Here is a 16,202-nt window from a genome sequence, read left to right as displayed (position 1 = left end):
TGAAAACTGTGACTTTTTGCAAAAGGGTGTGACCCCAGCAGCATGGCGAACTTTGATGTCACGCCATGAAGAAACAAATTAGTATAACTCAATGAAATCCAGTCTGATCAGTACCAGACTTTACAGGCATGATGTCAGACCCGCCCTGAACAGATTGATGTGCCCATTGTCGGAAATACGGACAGCGGCACCTAGTGGCAACAGGAAATGTCATGGCTTTAATTTTGTTGTACTGATTTTCACAGGTTCATCGTGGCCACCTCAAAAGCGATGAATATCAACATCAGTCCCTCGTGATGCTTCAGTGCAAAAATTGTGACTTTAAACTGAACGGCGCACCCTGGTGGCAACGCGGTTCACCATGAAAGATGAAGTGGCTTTTGAGGGGCTTGGAAAGTTTATAGAGGCTTGAAATTTGGCACACACCTCCAAATGGATGTAGGCTTTGTTGTCATGTGATCATTTTCATTGAATAGCGCGAAATTGCTCCACAGCGCCCCCTACAAAATTTCAAAACATCAGCCCCAGCTCTGTGTTTCATCTATGAGTCTGAAACCTGGTAAGCTTATGGAAAATATCTGGATGTACAAAAAAGTCTCTTGGAGCAATATCCCAAATCCAACAGGAAGTCAGCCATTTTAAAATCAATGTGTAATTTTGGCGGCATTTTCCCCTCTTTTCAGGCTTCATACTTTGACGAACTCCTCCAAGGGATTTCATCATATTGAACCAATCTCCAGTGTGAGGAATCTAAAGACCTTTGTGATGTTAAATTGCGAAGCTTTTTACGTTCAAGGAAACGGGGTGGTCATGGCGGCACGTGGAGTTTCAATCACTCGCCAAAAAGCAGTAATATGCTGTCACTCAAAGACACAAAGTCCAATCTCTCCCAAAGGTCGCAGGCGTGATGAGACTCGAGCTCGGAAATGTTTGTTATGCCCTTTGTCTATAATGGTTAGAGCGCCACCTAGTGGGACGACTATAATCATGGTTGAACCAAATGAAATGTTAACTGGTGGTTAAATGCATGAATTCCATCAATGTGACATCAGATCGGACGTGCTGGTTTTAGGTGTTGGGCGTGGCTCGACGCGCCGGGGGTGCGAGGGCCCTCATAACGCTGCTTGCAGCTTTAATTTATTGTTGTAATTTTAATGTTTGTCTGGAACAGGTCTCTCTTGTAAATGAGACATTGAGTCTCAATGGAACTACCTGTATAAATGAAGGTTAATAAAAGTAAGAAAAAACCTGAAAAAGCAAAAGACGAGAACAAATGGATGCCTTCCAGAGATTTTAGGCCCTGTCATGAAGGTGCCTTTATAGACTTTTCCAGTTAGCAAACAACAAATCAACTACGTTCCCTGTGGATTTTTATGAAAATGCAAATATGTATTTAATTGACAAGTTTGTGAATGCAACTCCTGTATATATTTGTTCAGATTGGCCTGGAGAAGATGGCAACTGAGCATACCCGACTAATCTACATGACTACAGGAGTGCTGCTGCAAAAACTGGTTCAGGCCAAGTCCCTCACTGAATTCTCCCACATTTTTGTGGATGAGGTGCATAAACCAGATGTCAAATTTTTCATGTTTATATGTTTCTCTGTTAGCTACTGCCAAAAAAAGGGGGAATTTGTGTTTATTTACTTTTTTTAGTTATTTTGGGGGAAGTACAAATATTAAATCTGATGACAGGTGAAATAGTCAAAAAAAAAGTACCTTACCACTTGGTCCCTGCAGTTAATTGCCTTGGACACTTGTGTCACTAGAATAAAGGGTGACTACAAATCAATATCAAGTTGTTCATAGTGCCAGAACATTTCTATTGTGATGAGAGTGGATTCTTCCAGGACAATGCCCCCCACCCATAGGGTGCAAGGGATGACTGAATGATTTGATAAGTATCAAAGTGATGTGGCCTCACAGCCTCCAAATCTAAATCAAGTTGAAAATTGTGTGAGACTTTGGACCAGCATGTTGGAGTGTTCTTCACTGGCGTTCAGTCCTAAAAATGATCAGACTTGGAGAGTAAATGCCAGTGTTCAGCTCTTGCAACAACTCTTCTTTGTCTTTGTCTACCATTTATAATACTTTAATCCAAAGTCATTTCTAGTTTTCTGCCACAAAAGGTACTGTTATAAGCTTAAGAATAATTTAATCCTATTATTTAATGAGTGATTCTTGAATGTTCAAAATGTAACCTTTTAACAACTCTGCGTTTGTCCAAGGTTCATGAGCGCACATCAGAAATGGACTTTCTCCTGCTAGTTTTGAGAAAACTCCTCCGTTCCAACTCTTACCACATCAAGGTAACTGTTGGGTCCGGCTAAAAAACTTCCTTCGTCTTCCTCATGCTTAGTCACTTGTACTCTCACTCACAAGAGTCTGTCTTTGTTTTAGATAATCCTTATGTCAGCCACCATTAACTGCAAGCAGTTTGCTGACTACTTTGCCACTCCTATTCGTGGCAAACTGAACCCAGCCTATGTGTTTGAAGTGGAAGGGGCATCCTATGCCACTGAAGATTTCTACCTGGATGACCTCCACCACCTGTCTCCGCATAGGGTAGGTAGTTGAGAGAGTAAATGGTTGCTGCTGGTACAGTTCTCTGCCTTGAAGCCAAATCTATTGTATCTGAATTTTGTGTCTGTTTTAGACTGAATCAGCACATCCAGGCGACCCATACATCACAGCAGATATGTACAGTCTTGCCATCAGTCTCATCCAGAGCTTTGATGAAATGGAGGGCAAAAATTCCAGGTAAGGCCAAAGTATTGTAACTTTTAGAACTGCTTGAACATGTAAATAGGCAAGGATTTAATTGTTTGTTAACTGAATATGCATACATGTATTTTTGTGTGAGCAGCAAGGCCAAGAAAGAGGGAGGCATGACTTTGTCAGAGAGAGGAAGTGTTTTGGTTTTCCTCCCTGGCATACATGAGATAAGCTACATGCAGGAGGCCTTGACCAAGCTGGTTCACAAAAGGTGAGCAAATGCATTTACCTGCTGAGAATTGTACACGTGATCAGAGTTGCTTAATGTAATGTCTACCATCACTGTACAGGTCATACTACAGGTTGTTTTCTGTTTCCTCAAACATACATGTGCCGCATAAGACAGATTGCCTCACTACATTTTGTTATTAAAGGATATACAAGTATGCAGTACTGTCAGTAAACTCCTTAACACAGACACACCACTGTCTACATACGACGCTGTGGGGTGCGACTACTATAATGGCAGGTTAGTGACTGTTGTTTGCTCCCAGAGGCTCGCTGCGGCTCACATAAATGTGCTCAAGCTGCAAGCAATGCGATGCATCTGCTTAGCAATACAACATTTTTTTTTTGGCCATTTCTCTGTGGGTAACATGTTTAGTGAAAACTACATGGATAATTACTTATTTCAGCTGCCAGGGCAGTGCTCTTTCACCACAGCTTCACGGGCTAGCCAAAGAAACAACTGTGTTCAGCAACACCAGATTGTTGTCCCTTTAGTCAACTCGCAACAGGAATTCTGAACGAGGAGGGCATCTTTTGTCTAAGGGGATCCAACTGTTTGGAGATTTCACCTGCAGGACTTGGAACTGAGATAAGGTGGCTGAGATAAGGCTGATTTGTATCGTATATCTCAGTGCCTGCTGTTTTCGCCCTCTCATGATGCAAACGCGTCACTGTACATGCATATGCTTCCACGCTTTCCTGCTTCTCAACCTGATCCTCCCTAGGGTTAGCCAGGCATACCCATGAAAGGAAAGAATGCTGCAGGCCTCCCTCTGAGCACCACTAAGACGATTTAGAATAAAAGGGCTTCCTCCTTGCTGTTTCAGCATGCAGTGTGGGGTTTACTGATAAACCTGCTGGACAGCACCTTCTGGTATGTTGTTTCATGAGGGGCTTGCATCATAAGCTCACAGACTGTAGACCACTGGTTCCATTAGAAGAGTTGTCTATCAATGCCCCCTCTCTCAAACCCTTTGAGCTTAGTGAAGTAGTGGGGCTGAAGTTTCTCTTACTTGTGCTTCCTGCTCTGCCGTTTGGACTAACCCAGTCAAGCAAGTTAGGGAGTTACAGTTCAATTCAATTCAGTTTTATTTATATAGCGCCAAATCACAACAAAAGTCGCCTCAAGGCGTTTTATATTGTACAGTAGATAAAGAGAAAAACCCAACAATCATATGACCCCCTATGAGCAAGCACTTTGGCGACAGTGGGAAGGAAAAACTCCCTTTTAACAGGAAGAAACCTCCAGCAGAACCAGGCTCAGGGAGGGGCGGGGCCATCTGCTGCGACCGGTTGGGGTGAGAGAAGGAAGACAGGATAAAAGACATGCTGTGGAAGAGAGACAGAGGTTAATAACAGATATGATTCAATGCAGAGAGGTCTGTTAACACATAGTGAGTGAGAAAGGTGACTGGAAAGGAAAAACTCAATGCATCATGGGAATCCCCAGCAGCCTACATCTATTGCAGCATAACTAAGGGAGGATTCAGGGTCACCTGGTCCAGCCCTAACTATATGCTTTAGCAAAAAGGAAAGTTTTAAGCCTAATCTTGAAAGTAGAGATAGTGTCTGTCTCCTGAATCCAAACTGGAAGCTGGTTCCACAGAAGAGGGGCCTGAAAACTGAAGGCTCTGCCTCCCATTCTACTTTTAAATACTCTAGGAACAACAAGTAGGCCTGCAGTGCGAAAGCGAAGTGCTCTAATAGGACACACCTGAAAGGTCCATCAGGGCGCATGTGACCGGCAGTGAGTGAGAGCTTGGCATCCTAAGTTTTTAAGTTTTTTTTCTTTTCGTTTCTATTGCTGGCATGTGTTTTGATTGAAGGAAGTGACAGTTTTCTTACAAAGTGACACACGCTCCACAACAGTGAGAAGTTGGGTTATCATATAGCCCGACGGGCGGATTTCTACTGTGCTGGCTTGTTTCCGATGATGAAATCTATCTCAGCCCCGCCCGTCGGGTTATCATATAGCCCGACGGGCGGGGCTGAGATAGATTTTGGTCGCCCGACCGAAGATATCGCTAGCTCCGGGACGTCGGGCTAGCGATTTTGCGAGCCCTGCTGTGAGTCAGCTGAGGATTGTTTACTCCTGCGACAAGCTGTTACAACTTAACTTACCGTATGATGGTAAGGACCTCACCTCATGTATGCCGGATTTTATACATAGACTCTCTAACAGAACAAGTGAGAAGAGGAAGAAGAAAAGAGGGAGACATGGAGGTGTAAATTTGCATCTGAGGAGGTCAGTCGGTTTACCCTGCCTTGGAAATGTTCAGTCTCTTAGGAACAAGCTGGATGAACTCCAGGGAAACGTCAGGTTCCAGAAAGACTTCAGGGACAGCTGTGTAATGGCTTTTTCCGAGACATGGCTGACAGAGCTGGACCAGGACACAGATTTTTCAATTGACGGTTTTGGAGCTCCTTTTCGCCGGGATCGGGATGCATGGGTAACAGGGAAATCCCAAGGAGGAGGAGTATGCTTGTAGCAACAAACGTTACTGTAGCGCTGTGACTGTTAGAGAGTGTATTTGTACACCAGATGTTGAACTTTTATCCGTGTCACTGCGCTCTTTTTTTTTTTTTTTTTTTTTATCTCCCTCGTGAGTTTCCACAACTTTTTATTACCGTAGTTTACATTCACGCGAGGGCTTACCCCGCCTCAACCTGTAGTGCAGAAGCTGCAGACGCTCTCTCCTGATGCCCCAAACTTTATAATGGGGGACTTTAACCATGTCTCTCTTAAATCAACTTTGGGCAATCTGTATCAATATGTATCCTGTCCTACCAGACGGGATAAAATGTTGGACCTTTGTTACGGATCGGTGAAGAATGCTTATAAATCCCTCCCGCCTCCTCCTCTGGGATCTTCTGACCATAACTGTGTGCATCTTCTGCCCATATATAAAACTGTCTTAAGACGAGAGAAGACAAAGACTAAGGATGTTGACATATGGTCAGAAGAATCTGTGCTTACCTTGCAGGAATGTTTTAAGTGTACAGATTGGGAAGTTTTTATTCAGTCTTGTGGAGATGATCTTGACGCTTTGGTGGACGTTACTAACTCTTATGCAGTATTTTGTAAAGATATGATTATACCCCGTAAGCGCGTTAAAGTATACGCGAACACATCGGACTACAAACACGCACATTACCAACTCCGGAAGACGATCAAAGCAGCCAAACGTGAGTACAGGGACAGGGTGGAACAACAGTTTGACAACCCTCGGAGTATGTGGCAGGGACCAAACACGATCACAGACTTTAGAGGGAAAACCAGCACACCGCAGACCACGGCCTCTCTGTGTGAGGATCTAAACGTATTCTACGCTAGATTCGACACAGCGAACACCATGAGACCGGACAGTGTGCGCACCGCGGATGACGTCAGTGCGCACACTGTGTCTGAGGAGGATGTGCGGAAGTGCTTCAGGAAGGTGAACGCACGCAAAGCTACTGGTCCGGACGGGATTCCCGGCCGCGTCCTCAGGTCATGCGCGGCTCAGCTGGCTGGAGTGTTCACGCACATCTTCAACCTTTCCCTCTCTCTGTCTGTAGTCCCAGCCTGCTTCAAAATGGCCACCATCGTCCCTGTACCCAAATCCTCCACCATCTCCTCATTGAACGACTGGCGACCTGTAGCCCTGACCCCCATCGTAAGCAAATGCTTCGAGAAGCTGGTCAGGGACTTCATCTGCTCTGCACTACCCGACTCACTGGACCCTCTACAGTTTGCATACCGCCACAACAGGTCCACTGATGATGCCATAGCCCTGACACTACACACTGCCCTGTCACACCTGGAGAAGAGAGACACGTATGTGAGGATGCTGTTTGTAGATTACAGCTCAGCATTCAATACCATCGTTCCCTCGAAGCTGGACAGGAAACTGCAGGATCTAGGACTGAGCAGCTCCCTCTGCAGCTGGATCCTTAGCTTCCTGTCTGACAGACGCCAGGTGGTCAGACTGGGCAGCATCACCTCATCCCCCATCACACTGAACACTGGTGCTCCACAGGGGTGTGTACTGAGCCCTCTCCTGTACTCACTCTACACCTACGACTGCACAGCCACTAACAGCTCCAACATCATTGTGAAGTTTGCGGATGACACTACAGTGGTGGGTCTTATCACCAACGGTGATGAGACGGCTTACAGGGAGGAGGTCAGCGCCCTGACCCACTGGTGTCAAGACAACCATCTCACCCTCAACGTCGCAAAGACAAAGGAGTTGATAGTGGACTTCCGGAGGTGCAGAGAAGTACACACCCCCATCACCATCAACGGCGCTGCTGTGGAGAGAGTGAGCAGCTTCCGGTTCCTTGGCGTACACCTGGCTGAGGATCTTACGTGGTCAGTACACATAAACAAAACAGTGAAGAAGGCGCAGCAGCGCCTCTTCTTTCTCAGGAGACTGAAAAGATTTGGCATGAGCCCCCGCATCCTCAGGACCTTCTATCACTGTGCCATTGAGAGCATCCTCACTGGATGCATCACCACCTGGTATGGCAATTTGTAAAAATTAAATAGTAACACACACACACACACACACACACACACACACACACACACGTAGGAAAATATTTAGTATACACATCCAGAAATGCATACACTATTATATATTGTACATATATTTATTAGTTTCAGGTTGGCCATTCTTGTATTTTGCTCGTTTGTGTTGTTGTGTTTGCACATCTCTGTTGCTTGTGGGGCTCGCACACAAGAATTTCACTCGCATGTGCTGTGCCAGTGTGCCTGCACATGTGATGTGACAATAAAAAGTGATTTGATTTGATTTGATTTGATAACAATAAGCCATGGGTCACTAAAAGCGTCAAATCCTGTTTAAGTAAAAAGAGACAGGCCTTTAAAGAGGGGGCTGTTACTGATTTTCAGACAGCCACCAAGGAACTGAAAATCGAGATCTTGAAAGCAAAACAGAGCTACAAAAACCTTCTTGAAAGCAAATTTGCTGCAAAAAATTTTGGGTCTGCCTGGACTTGTATGAAAACCATAGCAGGGTTTCAAAATCCCCAGAGCAGTAGTCAGGTCATTTTAGATGGTTTTAATCCAGACAGAGATTTTGCAAATGCTTTAAGTATGTTTTATGCTCGTTTTAGTTCTTCTGATTTTAGCGAGGATATTTTGGAACTGAAACAGAAACTGAGAGATACTCAGCACTTTATCATTGAACTCAGCGATGTCAAAAAGGCCTTTCATACAGTTAATGTGAACAAGAGCCAGGGTCCCGATAATATTAGTGGTCGCTAGGGATGGGTATTGATAAGATTTTCACGATTCCGATTCTAGTTTTGATTCTGTTTAACGATTCGATTCTTTATCGATTCTCTTATCGATTCTTTTTAAAAAGGAGAACACTAAGGTCGATTAGCTTAGAACTTTGTTTTATATCTTCTCTTTGAACAAGATAGAAATTTAGGAGTAACATGGCCTTACAAACCCAACAGTGAGATCTTAAGAGATCCACAGCCTACGGCTCTTCAATGGGGCGTCACAGGGTCCCCAGGGAAAAAAATTGTAAATGTAAAATAATAAAATAAGCTAGCACGGGCGCCCACACAAACGCAAAGCAGGAGATGAAGCATCGCTGAATATGTTTCCAAACCAACTTCCTTCCAAGCCAAAGACTAGAAAATATGATGAAGCAAATCTTTTCTTTGGCTTCACCTGCACAAGTGCGGAGGTAGGTCTCCCTGCAGAATTGGTTTTCCCTTCATTGGGAGCAGCGCTGGGCTCTTCAAATCACAGACAAACAGTATCCCACATTCTTGATTTTTAGTTCACAAACACTTGTTGTAATGACCAACTACTAACTACTCCTGACATGTTGGAGATGTTAGCTCTTTATACAGTAAAGTTACAGCGGGATACAAATAATATCAGGCTGATCCTGCCACGATTTAATCCCCCGGTTCAAATCACGGACAAACAGTCTCCCACAGCTGTTTATGTTTTTGAACCCATTTTAAGATAAGATAAGATAACCTTTATTAGTCCCACACGTGGGAAATTTGTTTTGTCACAGCAGGAAGTGGACAGTGCAAAAGTTATGACGCAAAAATTAGAATACAATAAGAATAAATACAGTACACAGCTGTACAGAATAGAATAAAATAATATACTATATACAGTAGAATAAAATAGAATAAAAATATACAATAAGATAAAAATAGAATACGAATGCTATATACAACTGAGTAAAAATACAACGATGCCAGAAAAGATTATTGCACTTAGTGTTATTGCACATGTGTGGATGTGTGTGTTTGTTCAGTTAAAGTCTTTGTTGTGGAGTCTGACAGCAGTGGGGAGGAAAGACCTGCGAAATCTCTCCGTCCCACACCGTGGGTGCCGCAGTCTCCCACTGAAGGAGCTGCTCAGTGCTGTCACAGTCTGCTGCATGGGGTGGGAGACGTTGTCCAACAGGGATGACAGCTTAGCCGCCGTTCTCCTGTCACTCACCACCTCCACTGGGTCCAGAGGGCATCCTAGAACAGAGCTGGCCCTTCGGATCACCCTGTTCAGTCTCTTCCTGTCCCCAGCAGAGATGCTGCCGCCCCAGCAGACCACACCATAAAAGATAGCAGAAGCCACCACAGAGTCATAGAAGGTCTTCAGGAGTGGGCCCTCCACCCCAAACGACCTGAGTCTCCGCAGCAGGTACAGCCTGCTCTGCCCTTTCCTGTAGAGGGCGTCTGAGTTATGAGTCCAGTCCAGTCTATTGTTCAGATGAACACCAAGGTACCTGTAGCTGTCCACAGCCTCAATGTCCATACCTTGGATGTTCAGTGGTTGCAGTGGAGAATGCTTGTGCCTGCGGAAGTCTACCACCAGTTCCTTGGTTTTACTGGCGTTGATCTGGAGGTAGTTCAGCTGGCACCAGTCCACAAAGTCTTGAGTCAGTCCTCTGTACTCCTTGTCGTCCCCATCAGTGATGAGGCCGACTATTGCAGAGTCATCAGAGAACTTCTGCAGGAAGCACTGGGTGGAATTGTGGGAGAAGTCTGCAGTGTAGATGGTGAAGAGGAACTGAGCCAGAACCGTTCCCTGTGGGGCCCCCGTACTGCAGACGACCCTGTCCGACACACAGCCCTGAGTCCTCACATACTGTGGTCGGTCGGTGAGGTAGTCCAAAATCCAGGTAGTGAGGTGATGGTCCACTCCAGAGTTCACCAGCTTGTCCTTCAGAACCGAGGGAAGAATAGTGTTGAAGGCACTGGAGAAATCAAAGAACATGATTCTCACAGTGCTTCCAGCGGTCTCCAGGTGAGCGAGGGATTTTGCACAGAGAGGCTTTTTTTTTTTTTTTTAAATGTATTGACAGCAATGTTGAATATTATTACACAGGAAAAAACAACTACACGTAAAATAATGACACCGTGACGCCTCTGCCTTTGTAAATGGACGGACAGTAACTGCGTGTAAAACCTGAAGATAGTCAGATTAACAGTATTTTGTTTCTATCTGCCATTCTGCAATTCCTCTCATGTAAACAATAACGTGGCGCACAGCTGACATGAAAAAAGGCACATACCTTTGACTTTGCGTGACGAACTCTGTATTCCTCGTCCACACGTAAACGCAAAAAAGGATTTTAAAAAATCTCAGTTTTCGGTGATTTGAAACGTTGTTTACGTGTGGACGAAACAGCTGCGTTTTCAAAAATACCCGTGTAGGTGCGGACGTAGCGTAAAAGAGTTAGTAGTTTATTTTATTACTACCTGCAGATTACTTGTATTTGCTTAATTGTTCACTAAATGTTTGAGGTGTGAAATAAACCGCAATTGAGCAAAATATGGGCGTGTGTGGTTGGAGGATGTGTTAGTGCGTACGTGTGTGTGTGCGCGAACATTTTTCTGTAAAACAAAGGGGGGCCCAGCGAAAAAAGTTTGGGAACCACTGCTCTAAGGGGTAAATTTCAGCTTCTTTCCTCGGGACGAAGGTTTCTATTTCCGAGATGCAGGACAAAGCGTTATGAAAATAGCTTTGTCCCCGTTGCTGTCACTGATTTAAATAAGAACTGTTTTTGTTTTTGATTCGAAATATTAAATTACTTTATATGTGCTACAGTGAGGTTTATATCTTTATTAGGTATGTGTGTTTTTTAAGGGATGCCAAATGCTATCATTTTTCTGTAAAGCAAATTTACCTTGCCTATGGGTATAAATAAAGTTACCTTGACCTTCTGAGCTTTGTTCAGAGGTATGTCGGTCCAGAATATTTGTGCAGCAGCAAACTAAGCTATGCCACACATGTTTGTGCATTTTCGCAGGCTGGATGCTGCACAGTCATCTCTGGCTCAGGGTTGACACAATCTGGGAGTAGGTTGTATCTCCCATAGTGAAACACAAAGTGAAGATGCACAATGAACGTGATACACAGTGGTAGAAAGTATCCAATCTCTGTAGATAGTGGGGAAGGTGCAGAAGTAGCAGATCAGTAAAGGTAAATGAGTAGTACTTTAACATTAAGTTCAAACTGAGCATGCTGCTTTTTTCAGATTGCAGGTTTATCCTCTTCACTCCTCAGTGACACTGGAGGAGCAGAACGGCGTGTTCCTCTTTCCTGTTCCTGGATACAGGAAGGTAAAAGCTGTTGATCGTAACTTTTTGCATGTGCTGTCCGTACCTGCTATACCAATTATCTTCTAATCCTCACAGGTGATCCTTTCCACCAACATTGCAGAGAGTTCAGTGACTGTTCCAGATGTCAAATATGGTGGGGTTTTTTCAGTTTTAAATTTTTAAAAATTTGACTTCATCTATTGTCACTCTTCTTTCATCATTTATTTACAAGAAACTGAGAATTAAGGCATACAGATATCAATAATGTTGTAAGGAAAAAAGGAAGTTAAATAAGACAGAAAATAAGAGCAAGATACAAGAAATAATTCCCAAGTAGCAGTCCCACCTGCACCTACTACCAGACAAAGGCCATATCAAAATTAATGGTCGTGTCGCTGCCAACATCAGAGAGAACAATACAATTAGTAAGGTAAACAACAATGAATAAATATAGAAAAACAAATAACTGCACTATGTCATCTCCTAAAATTTGACAACATGTGTTAGTTAATGTTTATTTCCATATTACATGAATTAGGTCGCTTTGTCTGTCTTGCACCTAGAGCAAAGATTTGCGTTGAATCATTTCTCCTATGGTGCTCTGGTGTAAAATAGTTGATGTAAAAAATATTCAGCTTATGTGAAAAGGTTTTTGCTCAATGTGATTTCCACTCATGACTTACAAGAGAACTGCCCACATCGTGCTCCCATGTGGTTTTAAGTGGTTTGTTCTCTGAGATCTATTTATGTATTTATTTTAAGTTAATTTGTATTAGCATTTTTTTTAATGACAGTTATTGACTTCTGCCTGGTTCGCCAATTGGTGTGTGACCTGGATACCCATTACGAGTCTCTGCATCTCACCTGGGCCTCCAAAACCAGCTGCAACCAACGCAGAGGTACGACCATTTTAGACCTTTTAAGTGCTTACTATCACTTCTGCCTTTAACTCAATGTTTGTTTCCTGACAGGTCGGGCAGGTCGAGTGTCAAAGGGCTACTGTTACAGACTTGTTACCAAAGAGTTTTGGAAAAAGGAAATCCCAGACTACATGATTCCCGAGATGCTGGTAAGGGACTGTGCCAGTGACCAGTTTTTAATGCAGTTCAGACCTTACTTCTGAAAACCGATCTGTGCTCTACTATTTTCCATTTCCTCAGCTTGCTCCGCTCTCCACTGTCTTGTTGAAAGTGAAGCTGCTGGACATGGGAGATCCCCGCTCCCTCCTCTCCACAGCACTCTCACCTCCCAACCTCTCTGACATAGTTAGGACTGTGCTGCAACTCAAAGAGGTAGAGAGTGTAACTTGATGATTGTGTTCTGAGAGAGGCATTATTGTTTAGTCAAGTGCAGGCAAATGTGTAGCTGTAATGGTGATTGTTATGTATTTGGACGGGCAGCTGACCGCCAGCTCTGTCTGAGGATTAGACCTTGAGTTCTCTGAGAGGAGCTTTGCGTCAGCCAGTGTTCACATAGTTTATGTAGCATGAGAGCACAATAGGGCCATGTCGAATATTAATGATGTCGTGTGTTAGGCTAAGGGAATGAAAATGTGCATGTTATCTTTTTATTTTAGTATTTCTGATTTAATAGCATTTGTTAAGTATTTAATTTTACCTCTTGGTAAATGACTACATAGTTATTTTTGTATAACTGAGCACTGGAATCACCTTTTAAATCAAATTCATTTTTTCACCATAATGCACACTTTTTTCAGTTCAGTTCAGTTTTATCAATTCAGTTATATAGCACCAAATCACAACAGCCCCCTCAAGGCGCTTTATATTGTAAGTCAAAGACCCTACAATTAGAGCAGGGCGATATGACCAAAAATATTTATCACGATATACATTTGAAAATTTGCGGTAACGATATAACTGACGATATAATTGACACTAGACAAAGTTATATAAAAATGTAACAGTGCAAATGCAAATTCCTTGCTGACAGTTTAACCCTTTAGAGCCGGTCGGAGCGGGCACGCTCTCTTTTACGTAACTATTTTTAAATCCCGGTAGCTCTGCAACCACGTAAGCTAGCGCAATAATTTTTTTTGCATATGAAACTGGAGGAGTTGTACTTACATCTTATGCCATCAGCTTGTCCTAGGTCACGGTTTCCTTCCACATAAAGCTTTGCAAAAACTGCATAAAAAGCGCTTGCAGGAACAAAAACATAATATTCCAGTAAAACGCTTTGCTGATCCGATCAGCTGTTCGTAACACTTCCTACGTTGGAATAGACGTCAGCGCGAACTTTAGCATGTCCGCCATTACCTGCCCGAAACCGGAAGTGACGTCATTTTCGCAGAAATGTAGTCTTTTTTACCATCAGGGCCTCAGGGCCTATACTGGTCTTTTTAAAAGTTATGTTTGACTTTATGACTTTCTGTGTCGTTTCTGGGATGCTTAGGACTCATATTGCACTGCTGGAAATAGTTTATTTTGATGCATATGGTACTTTTTTGCAAATTTGCAGTATAATATTTATTTTCGTTTTTCCTGCAGTGTATAAAAATTGGTGTATTTCAAAAATAAAACTATGAAGACACTCAAAATAAATTTCCTGTGGTAGAAAAGGAAAAGGAAGAGCTGTGGATTGCACTACCGACCTTCCAAGTTGTTGACAAACTGCTTTACTTCCTAAGGGAGGATGTGTATAAAAAGAACACATGCTAGAATGAAGTAATGAAGAAAAACTCCAAAAAGCATAACATGGCTGTTTTTATTAAATGATTTATGACAACGGTCCCCAATCCCCGGGCCTCGGACCGGTACCGGTCAGTGAGTCGTTTGGTACCGGGCCGCGAGAGTTGAGGCTCAGGTGTGAAATGTATGGTTTTCAGGGTTTTTATCAGTTTTCAGCGTTATTTTGTTATCGTTTTTATCGTTAACTCGGTTTTCCTGTGTCTCTTCACGTGTGTTATGAATAAATCTTCTTTTTTTCCCGTACCGGTACTAGTTTTATTTTGTTGTATTTATCCGCGACACCTTAAAGGTCGGTCCATGAAAATATTGTCGGGCATAAACCGGTCCGTGGCGCAAAAAAAGTTGGGGACTGCTGATTTATGATTAAAAGATTTGTGTGTATGTTTGTGTGTATGTATGTATGTATGTATGTATGTATGTATGTATATATGTATGTATATAGATAGATAGATAGAGATATATATGTGTATGTACAGGGAGTGCAGAATTATTAGGCAACGTCCTTTCCTTCGGCAAAATGGGTCAAAAGAAGGACTTGACAGGCTCAGAAAAGTCAAAAATAGTGAGATATCTTGCAGAGGGATGCAGCAGTCTCAAAATTGCAAAGCTTCTGAACAATCAAGCATTTCTTTCAAGATACCCAACAGGGTTGCAAGAAGCGTGTGGAAAAACCAAGGCGCAAAATAACTGCCCATGAACTGAGAAAAGTCAAGCGTGCAGCTGCCAAGATGCCACTTGCCACCAGTTTGGCCATATTTCAGAGCTGCAACATCACTGGAGTGCCCAAAAGCACAAGGTGTGCAATACTCAGAGACATGGACAAGGTAAGAAAGGCTGAAAGACGACCACCACTGAACAAGACACACAAGCTGAAACGTCAAGACTGGGCCAAGAAATATCTCAAGACTGGTTTTTCTAAGGTTTTATGGACTGATGAAATGAGAGTGAGTCTTGATGGGCCAGATGGATGGGCCCGTGGCTGGATTGGTAAAGGGCAGAGAGCTCCAGTCCGACTCAGACGCCAGCAAGGTGGAGGTGGAGTACTGGTTTGGGCTGGTATCATCAAAGATGAGCTTGTGGGGCCTTTTCGGGTTGAGGATGGAGTCAAGCTCAACTACCAGTCCTACTGCCAGTTTCTGGAAGACACCTTCTTCAAGCAGTGGTACAGGAAGAAGTCTGCATCCTTCAAGAAAAACATGATTTTCATGCAGGACAATGCTCCATCACACGCGTCCAAGTACTCCACAGCGTGGCTGCAAGAAAGGGTATAAAAGAAGAAAAACTAATGACATGGCCTCCTTGTTCACCTGATCTGAACCCCATTGAGAACCTGTGGTCCATCATCAAATGTGAGATTTACATGGAGGGAAAACAGTACACCTCTCTGAACAGTGTCTGGGAGGCTGTGGTTGCTGCTGCACGCAATGTTGATGGTGAACAGATCAAAACACTGACAGAATCCATGGATGGCAGGCTTTTGAGTGTCCTTGCAAAGAAAGGTTGGTGGTGTTGGTCAGAGGGCCCGGTGGCGCCTTTGTCCGGCAGCCTCGCCTCTGTCAGTGCGCCCCAGGGCAGCTGTGGCTACAATGTAGCTTGCCATCGTCAGTGTGTGAATGTGTGTGTGAATGGGTGGATGACTGAATGTAGTGTAAAGCGCTTTGGGGTCCTATGGACTAGAAAAGCGCTATACAAATGCAGGCCATTTACCATTTTAGAAAGGTGGCTATATTGGTCGCGGATTTGTTTTTGAATGTCAGAAATGTATATTTGTGAATGTGGAGATGTTATATTGGTTTCACTGGTAAAAATAAATAATTGAAATGGGTATATATTTGTTTTTTGTTAAGTTGCCTAATAATTATGCACAGTAATAGTCACCTGCACACACAGATACCCCCCTAAA

General features: G+C 43.4%; 1 protein-coding gene across 1 annotated transcript in view; it reads left to right on the top strand.

Moving 5' to 3' along the window:
* Nucleotides 1-16,202, top strand: part of tdrd9 (tudor domain containing 9) — a 47,195-nt gene that overhangs the window by 15,870 nt on the left and 15,123 nt on the right. The window contains exons 5-14 of the mRNA XM_085441239.1: nt 1,440-1,562; nt 2,231-2,311; nt 2,403-2,567; nt 2,659-2,762; nt 2,869-2,988; nt 11,528-11,612; nt 11,688-11,745; nt 12,386-12,490; nt 12,563-12,660; nt 12,752-12,883. Coding sequence (XP_085297365.1) covers nt 1,440-1,562; nt 2,231-2,311; nt 2,403-2,567; nt 2,659-2,762; nt 2,869-2,988; nt 11,528-11,612; nt 11,688-11,745; nt 12,386-12,490; nt 12,563-12,660; nt 12,752-12,883 — 1,071 coding nt within the window. The remainder of the gene's footprint in view (nt 1-1,439; nt 1,563-2,230; nt 2,312-2,402; nt 2,568-2,658; nt 2,763-2,868; nt 2,989-11,527; nt 11,613-11,687; nt 11,746-12,385; nt 12,491-12,562; nt 12,661-12,751; nt 12,884-16,202) is intronic.

Source organism: Copadichromis virginalis, linkage group LG19, assembly GCF_057382275.1.
Source record: "Copadichromis virginalis isolate Kocher_CV1m ecotype Utaka linkage group LG19, C_Virginalis_male_GT1.1, whole genome shotgun sequence".
Classification (NCBI taxonomy): Eukaryota; Metazoa; Chordata; class Actinopteri; order Cichliformes; family Cichlidae; genus Copadichromis; species Copadichromis virginalis.
This window is presented reverse-complemented; position numbering and strand designations above follow the sequence as displayed.